The sequence below is a fragment of the Lytechinus pictus genome, chromosome 3 (genome assembly GCF_037042905.1).
Source record: "Lytechinus pictus isolate F3 Inbred chromosome 3, Lp3.0, whole genome shotgun sequence".
Lineage (NCBI taxonomy): Eukaryota > Metazoa > Echinodermata > Echinoidea > Temnopleuroida > Toxopneustidae > Lytechinus > Lytechinus pictus.
The window spans coordinates 62,569,566-62,586,197 of NC_087247.1; the positions used below are offsets into that span (position 1 = coordinate 62,569,566).

At 35.4% G+C, this 16,632-nt stretch overlaps 1 protein-coding gene across 2 annotated transcripts in view; it reads right to left on the minus strand.

Moving 5' to 3' along the window:
- The window catches only part of LOC129256838 (hemicentin-1-like), a 58,825-nt gene that overhangs the window by 2,986 nt on the left and 39,207 nt on the right, over positions 1–16,632 (minus strand). For both annotated transcript variants that reach the window (XM_054895031.2, XM_054895032.2), the window contains 11 exons: positions 16,161–16,309; positions 15,609–15,759; positions 14,706–14,836; positions 13,896–14,043; positions 5,009–5,281; positions 3,835–4,217; positions 3,276–3,504; positions 2,564–2,685; positions 2,031–2,214; positions 1,426–1,539; positions 610–777 (listed from right to left, as the gene is read on the minus strand). In XM_054895031.2, the coding sequence (XP_054751006.2) occupies positions 610–777; positions 1,426–1,539; positions 2,031–2,214; positions 2,564–2,685; positions 3,276–3,504; positions 3,835–4,217; positions 5,009–5,281; positions 13,896–14,043; positions 14,706–14,836; positions 15,609–15,759; positions 16,161–16,309 (2,052 nt within the window). The remainder of the gene's footprint in view (positions 1–609; positions 778–1,425; positions 1,540–2,030; positions 2,215–2,563; positions 2,686–3,275; positions 3,505–3,834; positions 4,218–5,008; positions 5,282–13,895; positions 14,044–14,705; positions 14,837–15,608; positions 15,760–16,160; positions 16,310–16,632) is intronic.

A 16,632-nucleotide genomic window follows, 5' to 3' on the forward strand; every position in this document is an offset into this window, starting at 1 on the left:
TTTGTTTAGATTGTGTGCTTTGTGAGAGCATTTCGGAAATAAATCCACTAGGAAATGGGGAAGACAAAAAAAAAAAAAAAACACAATTAAGGTTTATGAAATACATTATTTCTGATTTTTAAGTTTCATAAATGAATATAACCTTACTTAGATGATTTTCATGAGCCCCATTTCAAAAAGAGTGTTCTAAATCCCAATTTATTGAAAGAAGATTTTCAAAAAGAAACTGAGAGGATAACTTCTGATTATAAATTACAACTGCACATCATTTGTCCATGGTTTAATTTCAACTGATTATCTACACATGAATATAAACATTTAAAAATCTCTATTTTTATTATGTCTCAGTTAATTGGCGGCGGACCTGAGATCAAACCAAAGAAACATGTATGGAATGTTTTTTAAGCAACAATGATAAAGACACTAAGAATCACGATGAATTTATCAAAGAAACAACAAATGCTCATCCATAATAGGGCCATAGCTAAAAAGACAAATGCAAACAGTATAATCAACAGTATCAACATATGACAGTATGTGACGGAATCCTTAGCACTGTTGAGATATGTTTTTGGTATTATCAGCTGTGGATAGAAAGTTAATACTCACTGCTTGGTTTAGAATTGATTTCCATTGATATTGGTTCTCCTCTACCCCATTCGTTGTAAGCAGCTACTGTAACATGATAACCCGTGCCTGGGGTCAATCCTCCAAGTTTAAGACTATTCTCTATGGGATTATCCAAGATCTCCTCAACAGATATGGCATCATTAGCAACTGAAAGAGAGCATGTAGTAGAAGGAAAGATCATATATCTATCATTATTAATAGGATGAGCTCAAAGAATAAGCCTGCAGATTTCATCCTTAATGGCATCCTGGCAATCATAAAATGAAGATATAGCGGAGTGGTCAACTTAATCATCAATGATATAAATGACATAATCATAGTCCTTTTTGTCAGTGATATATCAAGCCCACCATCACTAACAACAAAATCATCAATGGCATCATCACCACCATCATCTGTTGACATTAATGACATTGTTGACATAATAATCAACATCACAACCATCACTATCTTCATAATTGTCATCCTCATCATAACATTTATTATGAATGATACATTAGTTGCAGTACCATGACATTCCCAACACATTAATGATGTATAAATGAATAAATGATACCAAAACATGAGAAACTTCTAACATGTACAGACTAATTAGAGTATATCAATTAAGGACAAGTTAGGACAGCGCAATGGCAAATTATGTTGAGAACATATGTCAAGAGAGGAATGAATAATAAGTTTTGGGGAAAGAATCACTTCACGGTATTGCATCTGACCTTTGATATTACCAGAGAAAGGAATGAAAGAGGACTGGGAAATAAGAGATAAGTCATAACAAATTTAGATTCTACTCACTTGTTCTATAGATGACAACATATCCCTGTACTTCTCCACTTTCTGGTGGTTCCCATTTAATCAGCATTGTCCTAGCCCATGCTCTCACCTTCAGCTTGCGAACTTTAGATGGTACTGTCATCAAATAGATAAAAAAAACAAGTTGTAAACATTGTTTTATTGTCACTTACTCTAATGATTTGCAATAAAATCATATATTCCTTTTTAAATAGGTACAGGTATACAAGTACATAGACAATGAATGGAAAATCAAGTACATCAATTATAATGAATAATACTAAGTTACAATCTTGAATTATGAATACATATATTTGGAAATTCAATATGAGACAAGTACAAAATATTGCCTAACAATAATATATCACTCATATTAATTTAAGAATTTTATCATACCTGTCTTGAAGTTGTAAAACAGAGCAAATTCTTTACAAATTCATTTGAATACATTCCTTGGCAGATACATTATTTCATGAGAATTCCCATTCATTGGATGTGTCTTCTCTTAGTCTGCACCATAACACTCTCCTACACCAAACAAACATCAACTTTACTTCCAACAAAATGATAGAGCAATAAAGGAAATGATGACCAATCTTTCAACTCACAATCTTCAGGTATGGTTATAGTTACAGGCATAGAGCTGAAGCCTTCACCACCAGCTCCATTAGCTATTACAATCACTCTGTATGTTTTGCCTTGATGTAGACCTGCAATCTCACAATCTGATGTAGTTGACAAGCAGCTCTCTGGTCTAGCACCAAACAAGGCTTCAGTTGCCTCCACTACAACCTGAGATGGAGACAGAGAGAGGGGGAGGGGTAAGAGAAAAGGGTAAGAATGGGGATGATAAACAGGATGACATAAAGAAAAGATAAGAAAAACACATTATGATTAAATAGTTTGAAGGGAAGTGGTTTCATCTGGTTATAAATGATTATAAAAAAATGTATCCAATTTATTTTTGTTCAACAAAGATTAATTTATGAACATCCTCACAACAGAGAAAACTGGGATATAAAAGAGAAATTTGGGGACCAGGAAAAACAAAATAGCAAAATTCTAAGATTTTACCAACATGATATCTTTATATTTGTCAAGTGTTTAGATTTCTTGCTGGTAACTTAGTTGACCTACTCACCCTGTAGCCAAAGACTTCTCCATAAGATGGTCTAGGAGGTAAAGGATCCCATGATACATTGATAGAAGTGGGTGTGGTCATTCTCAACATCACATTGGTAGGAGCATCAGGAACAGCTAAACCTATAATGATGATGGGTAAATTGTCACTTGGTATAAACCTGATTTGTCAACAACTAGTTTGTTTACTACCCATTTGTCTTACTGTTATTAATCAATAAATTTACAAGTTTGTCTTAGTTCCGGTTAGGCTATACTCGTTTTGTCTAATGTCCACTTGGTCTAACAACTTAGTCTATAGGATTAAATGATCTGTTCATGAACTATATACATTTTAATTTGAAAAAAATGCATAATAATAAGTGTAAAAAGTGCAAAATTTGACAAACTGGGCATGACAGTTAGAACAAGTGATGGGTGGACCAAATTGACAGTAGACCAAGTGGGTTTAGCCATTTTTGAATTTTTTATTTAGTTCATTTAGTATAAACCTATTAAATGAAACATGATGTGTAGATGACAATGAGTCAGCAGTCTGTGTCATAGTATCAAATACCATTTTCTTTCTTAAACAGAAATACCAAGCTTAAAATACAAAATTTTTACATATCTATCCAATACTCATTCAAATATGCAGAAAATGAACCAATAACCACTTCACATGCAACAAATCAAAACTTTAAAAGAGTAGTGGAATAAAGATGAGATCTTACCCATTTCCTCAATACCAGCAGTGTAAATCTCCGGTATAGGACCCAATCCAATCTCATTACTAGATTGAATCATGATTTCATATGGCATGAGAGAAGGATCTACATCTACTACAATGTTAGATTGATGAAAGAATTCAATGGTCACCATAAATCCAAATCGCTGATTAGCTCCACGTAAATCAATCAGGTAATAGAATCCTGGACCATTCAATTCAGATTTCTTTAGAGGCTGGTGGATAAGAATTCAACAAAACATAGATGCAATTCCAGAGAATGTGAATTTTATGGTAGACATTTATAAATTCACTGTTTTTTTTCAATCCACTTACAAATGACTGAATTACACTTGGGATCTTACTTTGTAAGCTAATGATATCTAGAAGCAGTATAAAGTTCAGAAAAGTTTTCCATTGAAATTGACAAAGTATTGAAATTAGGAAATTATATTTTTTCCACCTACAAATATTTATTAGCCCATTAAACAGACCATTTGTATGTTAATTCATGTATATTAATATATTATATCTATATATAATCATATATATTTATATAATCTCACCTCCCAAGTAATATTTATCTTACTGCCTCCATCCAATACTTCAGTCATGACCCCAGATGGGTTGCGGGTAGGTGCTGTTGGTCTCACATAGATAGGATTTGATGCTTCACTTGGTGCAGACATTCCAAACTCATTCTCTGCTTTGGCCCTCACATAGTAACTGTAAAATGGAGGTATCATTACCGTGGTAACAACCTGACTTAGGTTACCAGGAGCGATAGTTTTTAATTCTTGCCACGGTACTTCAGCCTCTGGACTGCTGTATTCAATTACATAAGATGAGATGGGAGAGTTACCATCAAATGGAGCATCAAAGAAAACAGTCACTTCTGACCCATCTTGACTAGTATTGGTCATTATATTAGTTGGGACATCTGGTAGAGCTGTGGAGGAAACATAAAAATGAGTGAATGAGTTTATTATCCAAAACAAACAAAAGTACATATTGTTAGGTATTTGTATGGTAATAGGACTCATTAGAAATAGCAATTTCTCCTTGTGAGATCAACATGAAGACAATAAATTGTACAACTACAAGATTACAATAATGGAAATGTTGGAATGAATTTAAAAGACATTGTCTTCAGTTTTCGTGGGGAGAGAATCATAATTGGCTAATAAAAAAACTAGGTTACAGCTGATTTCAATAGTACGTAAGTGGAGTCATATAACTAGGTTACAGCTGATTTCATTAGTACATAAATGGAGTCAGGAACTTGTTTTCCAAGCAAACGACATTGATCACCTCAGTATCACAACAATGTTCCGTCATGTAGTCTTGAAAAGTGAGAAAATTAATTGAATATTCATGTACCGTATATGAGGATATGTGTAAAATATCCAATACATTATATAACATTTTTTATGATAAAGTCTTCTCTCCCTAAATGGATAAACACCAGTAAAGTATTGAATTTCCCATGACAGCTGATGAAAATTAATAATTCAACTATTAATATTCTCAGTTTTATACCATGACGATCTCTAAAGAGTCTTTCTGACACATCTTTTCACAACATAATACTGCACTTCTAGTGATAACATCTTCTAAAAGGCATTTTGAATAGCATGCCAAACTGATTTGAAGAAAAGCTTTGCATTAACTTTATATAAATGACTAATTAATTGTTAAGGCTTATATCATGACAATAGAGAAAATAGAGAAGATACTTACTTTGAATAACCACTTCGACCGAATCACTGTTTGAATCAAGGGCTGTTTCCGCAATGCACCTATACAGCCCTCGGTCACTCCACAATACTGAGTCTATGACAAGAGAATAGTCTTGTAGAGTCTGATTGATATAGTTAATATAAATCTGTTCATCATTACGAGTCCAGTATACTGTCTGTAGAGAATGATCATGGATGACTGTACATGGGATGGTGATTGATGATCCAATGATAGTCAAGATACCAACTGGCTCTATGTTAACTTCAAGTGGCTCTGCAGAAGAAAGCAATATAAACAACATTGGCTATTATTATATCCCTTACATTAAGTTTGTTGCATTGGACTTCTATAGCACTTCATAAAAGTAAAGTTTCCACAACAAAATCTGAGAGGGGGAGAAAAATGACTATTGTCATGATATAGTAATTTTCCAAACTGCAGCAGCGCAATCCCATCGCTAGCGGACCTCTCTCAGTAACTGGAGACGGGTAGATGCCGCATGCAGCCTACACAGGAACTATAGCACTGGCTAGCATTAGCTTAGGAGCTAGGACCTAGGTCTAGCTAGTGACCGCTAGCTAGGCCTGATTTGAATTGATTTAGAATGATTATACATAAATACATGTACATAGGTAAACTTGATCGAATGTTCTAACTTATAGAAGGGGTATAAAACAAATACACTATGCCTTTCTTGGATCCAGCAAATGGGCAATAAAGATATAAAATAGTAATGTTTTTTCCCTTAGGGCAACTTTCTATCAAATTTACTGTACCATTGGCAAGCCTCGGGTAAAATGAATTAATAGAAAATTGCCCTAGGAAAAAATTTACTATTTTTATATCACTTCATTACCCATGTATTTTGCTAGATATTCAAAAGACTTTATATATTTGTATACTTAATGTATAATATCTATCGAATGTAACAAATGTAACAACCTTGCCTATTTAAATAAAATTTCATGCATCCCAGAAATATTAATATGACAACATAACATGCTGCTATTTGTACCTCATTTAAAATTAAAACAATATTTTGTCCCATGATAAAACGATGGTTAAGCAATGAGTTTATGATTCACTCTGTAGTATTAGACATATAAAACCCATTTGTTAGATGGAAAGTCTTGTTCAAACCATTAGATAAACTGTGATGAATTACTTGGTGCAACTTTGCCAATTTTAGTAGTTGACTGCTCGTATACCCCTGAGTGTAACAGCCTTTTAAGGATGTTCCACAGTTATGTTTGTGCGCATCATGATCTGCGCATATTTTACACTCTGCGCGCTGACGTCACAATGGATGAACTGGTGATTAATCAGCTGTAGGTATTGTAAGCTGACTTTTCTCCTTATCTGCACTAACTGCAGATCCGATGTGTTATTTTATGAAGCTAATAAACTGGAATTATTCCATGGACTCTTTTTCTTATTCCTCTACAATTTCAAAATACTTTTCTCTGTAGTGCTGCAAAGTATGATGAATATGACCCCGAGTTTGAAAATGGTAGAGTGGTTCGGAATTTTTCCTCACATAGATACAAAGCTTTTGGGGCGTTTTGGGGGTGTTTTAAGAAGCTCATTTGCTATAATAAGAGTGCCGATAGTTTGAAAACAAGCACATTAACCCATATTTTTTTATGTTTTTGCACCTCTTATGTATACCTTCCTCTACAACTTTGCAAAGTTTGGTGAAAATGACATGGGTTTTGAATAAAGTGCAGCATTTCTTTTACTTCTCAAGTTTGTTATTGAAATTTTTGAGGTTGAGTATTTGTTATGTTTCTCGCAATTTCTAAGAACTGAGAGTGCTGTTAGACTTAAATGAGCAAAAAATTGAAAGCAATATAAATAGATTATCAATCTTAAGGATACAATTATTAATCATATTGCAAAATTTGATGAATTTTCATGGATTTTGACTGAGTAATAGAGCTTTAAACTCATTGTTGTGATCTCGTGAGGTCTAAAAATGCCAAATTCTTTTGAATGCGCAATTCTCAAGAACATCCATTTGGCATGTTTGGGTTAACTTTGAAGCTCTATAGAAAAAAATCAAGCACATGTACCCATGTTAATTTTGGCATATTTGTAATATTCAGGTGATAAAGTATCTAGGTGCGAAGTATGATGAAAATGACATGGATTTTAATGTTTGGGAGCAAGAATACGGAACCATTCGCATTTTAGATGGTATTAACAGACTTTTGCTTGTTTTCGGCGCATTTTGGGCTGTTTCAAGCCAACTCGCAATACCTTGGACACTGATAATTAGAAAACGAGCACATGGACCCCATAGTCTAAATGTCTTAACTTCTTCAGAATATATTCCTCTACAAATCTAGAGAGTATGATCAAAATGACAGGGATTTTGAATGTTTGGGAGCAGGACTAAGGAACCATTCGCATTTTAGACATTTTGGACGGTATTAGACTTTTGCCCATTTTAGGCGCATAGACTGTTTCAAGCCAACTTGTAACAATTTAGACACTGATAGTTTGATAACAAGCACATGGACCCCATATTTTTGATAGTCTAACGTCTTTAGAATATATTCCTCTACAAAATCTAGAGAGTATGATGACAATGACATGGATTTTGAATGTTTGGGAGCAGAACTATGGAACCATTCACATTTTAGGCGGTATTAACAGACTTTTGCTTGTTTTCGGTGCATTTTGGGCTGTTTCAAGCCAACTCGCAATACTTCGGACACTGATGATTTGAAAACGAGCACATGGACCCCATAGTTTAAATATCTTAACTTCTTCAGAATATATTCCTCTACAAATCTAGGGAGTATGATGAAAAGGACATGGATTTTGAATGTTTGGGAGCAGGACTAAGGAACCATTCGCATTTTAGACATTTTGGACGGTATTAGACTTTTGCCTGTTTTTGGCGCATTTTGGCTGTTTCAAGCCATTTCGCAACAGTTTAGACACTGATAGTTTAAAAACGAGCACATGGACTCCATATTTTTAATATCTTAACATCTTAAGAATATATTCCTCTGCAAATCTAGAGAGTATGAGGAAAATGACATGGAGTTTTGAATGCTTTGGAGCAGAACTACGGAACCATTCGTATATTAGACAGTCACAGTATCTTTAGATTTTTGCTTGTTTTTGCACTAGGCGCATTTTGGGCTGTTTCAAGCCAACACGCAACTCTTTAGACACTGACAGCTTAAAATATATTCCTCTGCAAATCTAGAGAGTATGATGAAAATTACATGGATTTTGAATGTTTGGGAGCAGAAATATGGAACCATTCACATTTTAGATGGTATTAACAGACTTTTGCTTGTTTTCGGTGCATTTTGGGCTGTTTCAAGCCAACTCGCAATACTTTGGACACTGATGATTTGAAAATGAGCACATGGACCCCATAGTTTAAATGTCTTAACTTCTTCAGAATATATTCCTCTACAAATCTAGGGCAGGGTTGCCATTTGGCCTTTTTTCCGGCCAGATTCCAGAAATCTGGCCGTGAAAAAAAAAAAATTCACGGCCAAAGAAATTTGGCCGTATTCTGGCCGTAAAACAGAAATCTTGGCCGTGAGTTTTCATTTCTGGCCTTTTTTATAATCAGATAGGAAATTTGATCAGAAAATCACTTTAAATAGGTCTATGTATGTACAATTGCAGTCAGGTCTAACACGCACGCATGTGCCACGGCATGTGCTTTGCATGGATTATAAGCCCTGGTCTAGCTAATGCTACGGCATAGATTTACCCACTAACTTAGTATTGTCTGTGGTGCATACATGCATTCCATGTCGGTCTACGCATGACCGCAATCACAGCATGCATTCTCAAAACGCGCGATTAGTTGCATGTCTGACTGTACGCACGTGTTACACTAAGTTAACATCTACGGAAGACGGCACGCGATCATGGCGGGAAAGTGGAAAGGAAAGTATGATAGCGGTCGAAAATACAATAAGTCGTGGGAAGACACGTATCCATGGCTGTCCAAGGGCAGTGATGGCAGTGAGAATGCATTCTGTAAACTTTGCAATGTTTTAATTGCTCCCAAATTGTCCAGACTTGTAGATCATGAAAAAACCAAAGGCCACACAAGTCGAGCGCTGGCGACTGGCAGATGTAAACCACTAGGTACCTTTTTCAAAGTGAGCAAAGATTCTGACATTATAAAGAAAACTGAAATTGAGTTAGCTGCAACGATTGCATGTCACACTCCTACATCAACAGTTGACCACGTTGGAGAATTTATGCAGTCTCATGGTAAAGGAAGTACTCTTGAAAAAATCAGAGTTCATCGTACAAAGTGTAGCAAGATTATATCTGAAGTAATATCTCCATCTCTCGAGGAGGAACAAGAACTCGATGTTCGAGGCAAAAAGTACGCCATACTCATAGATGAGGCAACCGATATTGCAACAGACAAACATCTTTGTATAGTCATCAGGTACTTTAATGAGTCCAGGGAGAAGATCGTAACTGAATTTGTAGGCCTGGAACCTGTCATCGGGGCGACAGGTAGAGAACTCTTTGAAACTCTCAAGAATGCACTGGATAGGCTTCAGATCAATATGGCCGACTGCATAGGATTTGGCAGCGATGGAGCTTCAGCTATGGTTGGAGAGTACAATTCCGTATGGTCTCGTGTTCGTACGATGTCTCCAAACTGCCAGTTGAACAGATGCATTTGCCATTCATTGGCTTTGTGCATGGAGCGGGCTTTTGACAAGTTGCCTTCTAACCTGGGCTACCTCTTATCAGAAGTTTTAAAGTGGTTTAGCAAGAGCGTGCTTCGTAGAGAGGCTTTCAACAACCTGTTCCAGGTTTGATATTTTTCCAAATCATATATAAAATTAATTTTAACAATACAATATAAGAATATATCATCTAGGTATAAATATATACTTTTGTTTACAAGCAATGTAATTATAAATACAGAATTATATACATAAATAAATTAACAAACAAGAAAAAAAAATGTGAAAAACCTTATATATGGAAAGAAAATTATGCAGGAGACCGCTACCATATGGCATAAGCGATGCTTGACAAGGGTAGCGGCTTCATAAGTTAAATAACTGTAATAATAAAGTAAACTACTTTTTCCAGAGAAATGTGTATAAAATAAATCTAAAAATTGCATGCTCATGAATGGCGCAAACCTGGATATACAACTTTAATTGTAGCCTTGTATTGTAGGCTACAGAAATCAAGTATGGAAGATTATAAAAGTACACAAAGAAATTTATGTGTGTGCGTTTTAGTAATTGATGAAAATTATAGGAGTATTATGAGTGAATTTGTGCATGAATATATATGTTTATATTTGGTAATTTGAATTTTATTTCGTTGCCCTTTTTAATTAACATAATCCAAGGTGATGGATCCAGACGACGAACGGAGAGGGACTCCAAAGCCATTTAAGAAGATGTCAGCAACACGCTGGTTAGTGCGTGGAAAGGTGATCTACAATCTTCTTGCAAACTGGCATGAACTGAAGGCTTACTTTTCTGCAGTAATCCCAACAGCTGATGCATCATGTCGTTACAGAGCTAGAGAGCTGTATGGAATGTTTTCTGACCCCGTGAACCTCTTGTACTTCGAATTTGTATCACCTGTAGTGACAGAGTTTGAGAGAGTTAACTCCTTCTTTCAGGCGACAGATGCTGATCCCGAGGAGATGTTCCGTGAACTACATATGCATCACAAGAGTTTGAAGAGCCGGGTATTAGATGCACAGGGCAATCCACTCTCACTTGATCGAGTGGACTATGGAGCCAAGTTCAATCAAGAACTGTCTTCATTCCTAAGGGTACACAACCATGTACCTGAGATGGTCGAAAAGGCAAACGAGATCCGAAGTAGATGTGTTGCTCTCCTCAACGAAGCTCTCAGTCAAGTGGAGAAGAGACTCCCAGCATCGGTGGAAATCTGTAAAGACTTAAAAAAATTAGCTCCTGGGAATGTTCTGAGCCAGACATCAAGGGTTCCATTTCAGGATCTACCAATGCCTCATCTACGGACAGAAAACGGACAATCGATAGAGCAACAGTATAGAAGGATCCTGTACGTTCCATGGGCTGACGAGTCGGTATTTGATGGGCAGGTTCCAAGTGAAACTGTCAGTTTCTGGTCAGGAGTATTTCGGTACCAAAGCAAGTCAGGCCAGAAGCCGTTTAAGGAGTTGGCAATGTATGCCCTTTCTTGCCTGGCAACACCAACAAGTAACGCGGTTGTAGAAAGAATCTTTTCAACAGTGACAAATGTGAAGACAAAAATTCGGAATCGACTACAATCCAAAATGTTGGACGCCATCATTAGGATCCGCATGCACGTTCAGTTCCAAGGGAAGTGCTGCACTGACTTTAAGGCTTCCGCACAAATGCTAGAGCGCTTCACATCAGAGAACATGTATGGACGCATGGAAGATGGAGACAACATCGAGGGGGAGGGATCAGATGAGGGTGTTGAAGAGCTCCACTTTTTGCACTAGTGCGCCGTCTGACTGACTTAAAGTTATGCATATCGATCACGAAAATAAAGCATAACAAATTTCAAAATAAAACTTTCAAGAACGATTTGGCGAATTTGGTTTGAAGACTTTGGAGTTATACTAAAGGTTTAGAGAGTTGTGACTGTGATGAGACAAAATATTAAAGTGATATAAGCTAGTGGACATGGAAGCAACATTATTTCCATTTTAGTATTTCAGTTAATATAAACAAAATAAATATTTTTGTGACTTGGTATCCCCTCTTCCTGTTTATCCGGACATGTGTGTGAAATTGGTGAGTATAACTTTCCAAACGAATAATATTTCAAATCTGTTTTATTATTTTGTAAAAGCACTGCATATTTAAACATTTAAAATTATCGGAATTATGAAAAGGGCAGATCATTGGTTCTATACTCTTAACACATGGTAGGGTCCGGATCCATGATCATCGAGCTTAATTGACGCTCCCAATTTTTAGACTCAAATCCAGAAACTCGCATCTTGTGGCGTCGCTAAATATCATGTCAAACTATTTATGTTAAGTTCATACAAACGTGATCGACGGGAGACATGGAGGAATTGGGATAATTATCGCCGATCACAACACTGGAGTGAGTGGGAATGTGCACAGCGTGCGCGGATCGTGCAGCGTCCGCTATACGACATGTGGCTCCGGCGAACTATTCTCCGCTCCAGCACCCATTCCGCACGGTTTACATGAGATCTAACTTTTTTCAAGTATGCAGGCTCTATTAGGGAAGCACATAGCATCATGAATTTGAGTATAGGGGTATGTCTTATTCTTTTCCAAGGTAGATAAAATTTGGCCGGGAAAAAAAATTGTTTGGCCGAATTTGGCCGCAAAATCTGTTGAGTTTGGTCTTGAAGACTAGCGACGATCTGGCAACCCTGATCTAGGGAGTATGATGAAAAGGACATGGATTTTGAATGTTTGGGAGCAGGACTAAGGAACCATTCGCATTTTAGACATTTTGGACGGTATTAGACTTTTGCCTGTTTTCAGCGCATTTTTGGCTGTTTCAAGCCATTTCGCAACAGTTTAGACACTGATAGTTTAAAAACGAGCACATGGACTCCATATTTTTAATATCTTAACATCTTTAGAATATATTCCTCTGCAAATCTAGAGAGTATGAGGAAAATGACATGGAGTTTTGAATGCTTTGGAGCAGAACTACGGAACCATTCGTATATTAGACAGTCACAGTATCTTTAGATTTTTGCTTGTTTTCGCACTAGGCGCATTTTGGGCTGTTTCAAGCCAACACGCAACTCTTTAGACACTGACAGCTTAAAATATATTCCTCTGCAAATCTAGAGAGTATGATGAAAATGACACAAATTTTGAATGTTTGGGAGAAGAACTAAGGAATCATTTGTATTTTAGACATTTCGGACTGTATTATAAGACTTTTGCTTGTTTTCGGCGCATTTTGGGCTGTTTCAAGCCAACTCGCAACACTTTAGACACTGATAGTTTGATAACAAGCATATGGACCCCATATTTCTAATATTCTAACGTCTTTAGAATATATTCCTCTACAAATCTGGAGAGTATGATGAAAATAACATGGATTTTAAATGTTTGGGAGCAAAACTACGGAACCATTCGCATTTTAGACGGTATTATTAGACTTATGCACGTTTTCGGCGCATTTTGGGCGATTTTCAAGCCAACTCGCATCACTTTGGACACTCATAGTAAAAAAAGGAGCCCATGGACCCCATATTTTGTTCCTTTACAATTTAGCCGAATTTGATGAAAATGACATGGATTTTGAAAAAAGTGCAGCTTACAAAATACTTTTTTATTTTTTGAGTAGATTCACGTCTTTGAAGATTTGTTTTTTTCTGAGTTTTTGCACCATTCTTGCCAAATGAGGGCCCTGCTGACTCCAAATAGATATAGTTTTACCAATTAATAGACTTTCTCTTACTTTGGTTTACACTTTGTTATATATATTGAAAATTTGTTGCAGTTTCATGCGGTATCCACCGAGTAAAGATGATTTAAACTCATTTGGTGAATTCGTGAGGTCTAAGAGAGGCATAATTCTCTTGATTGCGCAAGATTGCATATCATTCAAATACGGCTAATTTGAAGACCCGTAGAAAAACAATAAGCACATGAACCTATATTATTTTTTGCATTTTTATAATGCATAGAAACCAAAGTAACTCTTTGCAAAATTTGGTGAAAATGACATGGACTTCATTTTAACTGTGGAACGTCCTTAATATATGGTATTAATTCAAAATTCCAATAAAAATAGCTTCTGGTTATCTATATTTCCATCCTTATTTCCTATGATAAGTATGAGCTACTAAAAGGAAGATTGTGCATGTTGCAGAATAACTTAATTGATGTTAATATCATACCTCTAATATTGACTTGGCTTTCAACTGTTTTGACATTATGAAGACCATTTGATATAATGCATTGGTATTGACCAGTATGAGATTTATCAGCCACTGGTATGATGATGGAATTATTCTCTGCCATGTAGATGTCAACTCCATAATCAATCTACAGGATTAAAACAAATAAATCCAGATTAGAATAAAACAAGTATTTATAGGTCAGAGTGATATTGGCGGAAAGAGATAATTAACAATTTGCACTACTAACTTTGTGGATTAAACACATGGATATACAAAACATCTGCATATGAATATATTCAATTATTAAAGATTAATACAGGATTAAAACAAATAAATCCAGATTAGAATAAAACAAGTATTTATAGGACAGAGTGATATTGGCGGAAAGAGATAATTGACAATTTGCACTACTAACTTTGTGGATTAAACACATGGATATACAAAACATCTGCATATGAATAGATTCAATTATTAAAGATTAATACAGGATTAAAACAAATAAATCCAGATTAGAATAAAACAAGTATTTATAGGACAGAGTGATATTGGCGGAAAAAGAGATAATTAACAATTTGCACTACTAACTTTTGTGGATTAAACACATGGATATACAAAACATCTGCATATGAATAGATTCAATTATTAAAGATTAACAATTAGCAATTTGATGACAGATAAATTTGAAAAGTTGGAAGGAAGTTGGAAGTGAATATTCAGAAAATGTTAATTGCAATGACATGGTGTACAATTTTACCAACTTTTTAATAACTAAATTGAGTCTTAAACACTCATGAATTCTTTACTTACTTCTTCATTATTGAACCTCCATACCAGTGTTGCCTGAGGGAATCCACCAGCCTGACATGGCAGCAAAATACTCTCACCTACCAAAACATCTACTACAGCAGGTGGTCTGGTGAAGAAAACTAGCATGGGTGCTGTCAAAACATTGTGATAAAAAATATATGAATTTAAAAAAAAAAAAAGAATGATCATCAAACAATATGAAACAGCTTTAAGGAATATAACTGTAAAAGACATTTGGCATTACCTCTCAAATCACACTTTATACAACAGATCCTACACAGTATATGCTTGAAATCATGACAAACTAACATAACTGGAGGTTGTGGCATGTGCCTAGAATCTAGCTACTTGTGGAAACTAAAATTATTAAGAGATCCATAATTCAAGCCCTGGGTAATGTCTTTTAGATGGCAATGTTCAAGATTGGTCCCTAAATGAATTCATCACATATTATAATACACTGGTATGTGTCTGCTGAAACATCAACACTAAAAAATAATCACATATGGTTGACAAAATTTCTTTTAAAAAGTTCAATGCAATTACGCGATTTGATACAGTGCTGACTTTGAAAACAGCTATTGAATAACTATGCACAAAAGAAAATATTCATGTGATAATAAAAAACTATGTCCATTGACCCAAATGGCCTTTGACTATGATCATGTGACCTAAGATGTGTGCAAAACAATAATTCATACTTGATTACTCTTATGTCTATGTTTCATGAACTAGATCCATAAACTTTCTAAGTTATGATGACAAATCAACAAATACCCCTAACATGGCCAAAGCTCATTGATCTTAAATGACCTTTGACCTTGGTCATACAATGAAAGAAATTGTTTTAAAAAAAAAAGCTTGGTCAAACGAAAATAAGAAAAAATTTAAACTAATACTAACCTACAACTGCGACATCACTGGTTGCTGTCTGGGTTTGACCAGAGACATCATTGGAAATCCTACATGTGTAAATACCTGTGTTTGAAAGGTCTACAGGATCTATCACTAATTCACCATTGCTTCTCACTAATACTTGATCAGTCTTCATAACCTGAAAATCAAGTCACACAAAAAAGCCTCTTCCACTTATCACACCATCTACTGGAACCACATGGTTCTTCAACAAAGTTTATTTAATTAAATATAAGAATTAGTATACGAGTAAGAAACAGATGTCTGCCAATTCAAGGAAGTTGTATACACATGTAATATTTATGCATAAATTATGATGAGATCAGTAAATCAACTTCAGCATAGTATGTACAAGTTTGATATAAATCTTATTTGGAAACGTAACCTCAACCATGACAACAGAGATTGGTGCTTTAAAGGTTACTAATGATTGATGATAATGATGATGATGATTATGATGATGATGATGATAATAATAATGATAACAACAACAACATTTATATGGTGCTTAATACAGGTTAATGGGTAATATGCACATACCTTGAGACTATTGAAGAACCATTCAATACGAGGTGTAGGGAAACCTTCAGCCTGACATGGTAGAGTCAAAGGACTACCAACTAAAACTTTCATTTCTTTTGGTGGTCTTTGGCTAAATTCTAGGTATGGTGAAGCAGTAGTCAATGTAGCTGTGAATATCAGAAGAACAAAGATAATTACCTCACCTGAAAACATCACTAATAGGGATCATCTTTCAAGATAGCAAGATTTGGTTGAAGTAACATTAGCACTAAAGTAGCATCAAATCATTGATTGGCAAACACCATACATTTGACATGCAACATTGACAAAGCAGAGACATACACTCAGGTTTGGTTGATATCAGTTATATCATATATTATTCAACTTTGGATAATGCTTTTCAAAACTGACCCTATTAAACAGGAGGAATCAAATCAAATGGCCAACAGCCTATCGTATAAAATATGTCAAGGGTTTTAGTTTTGTAGTT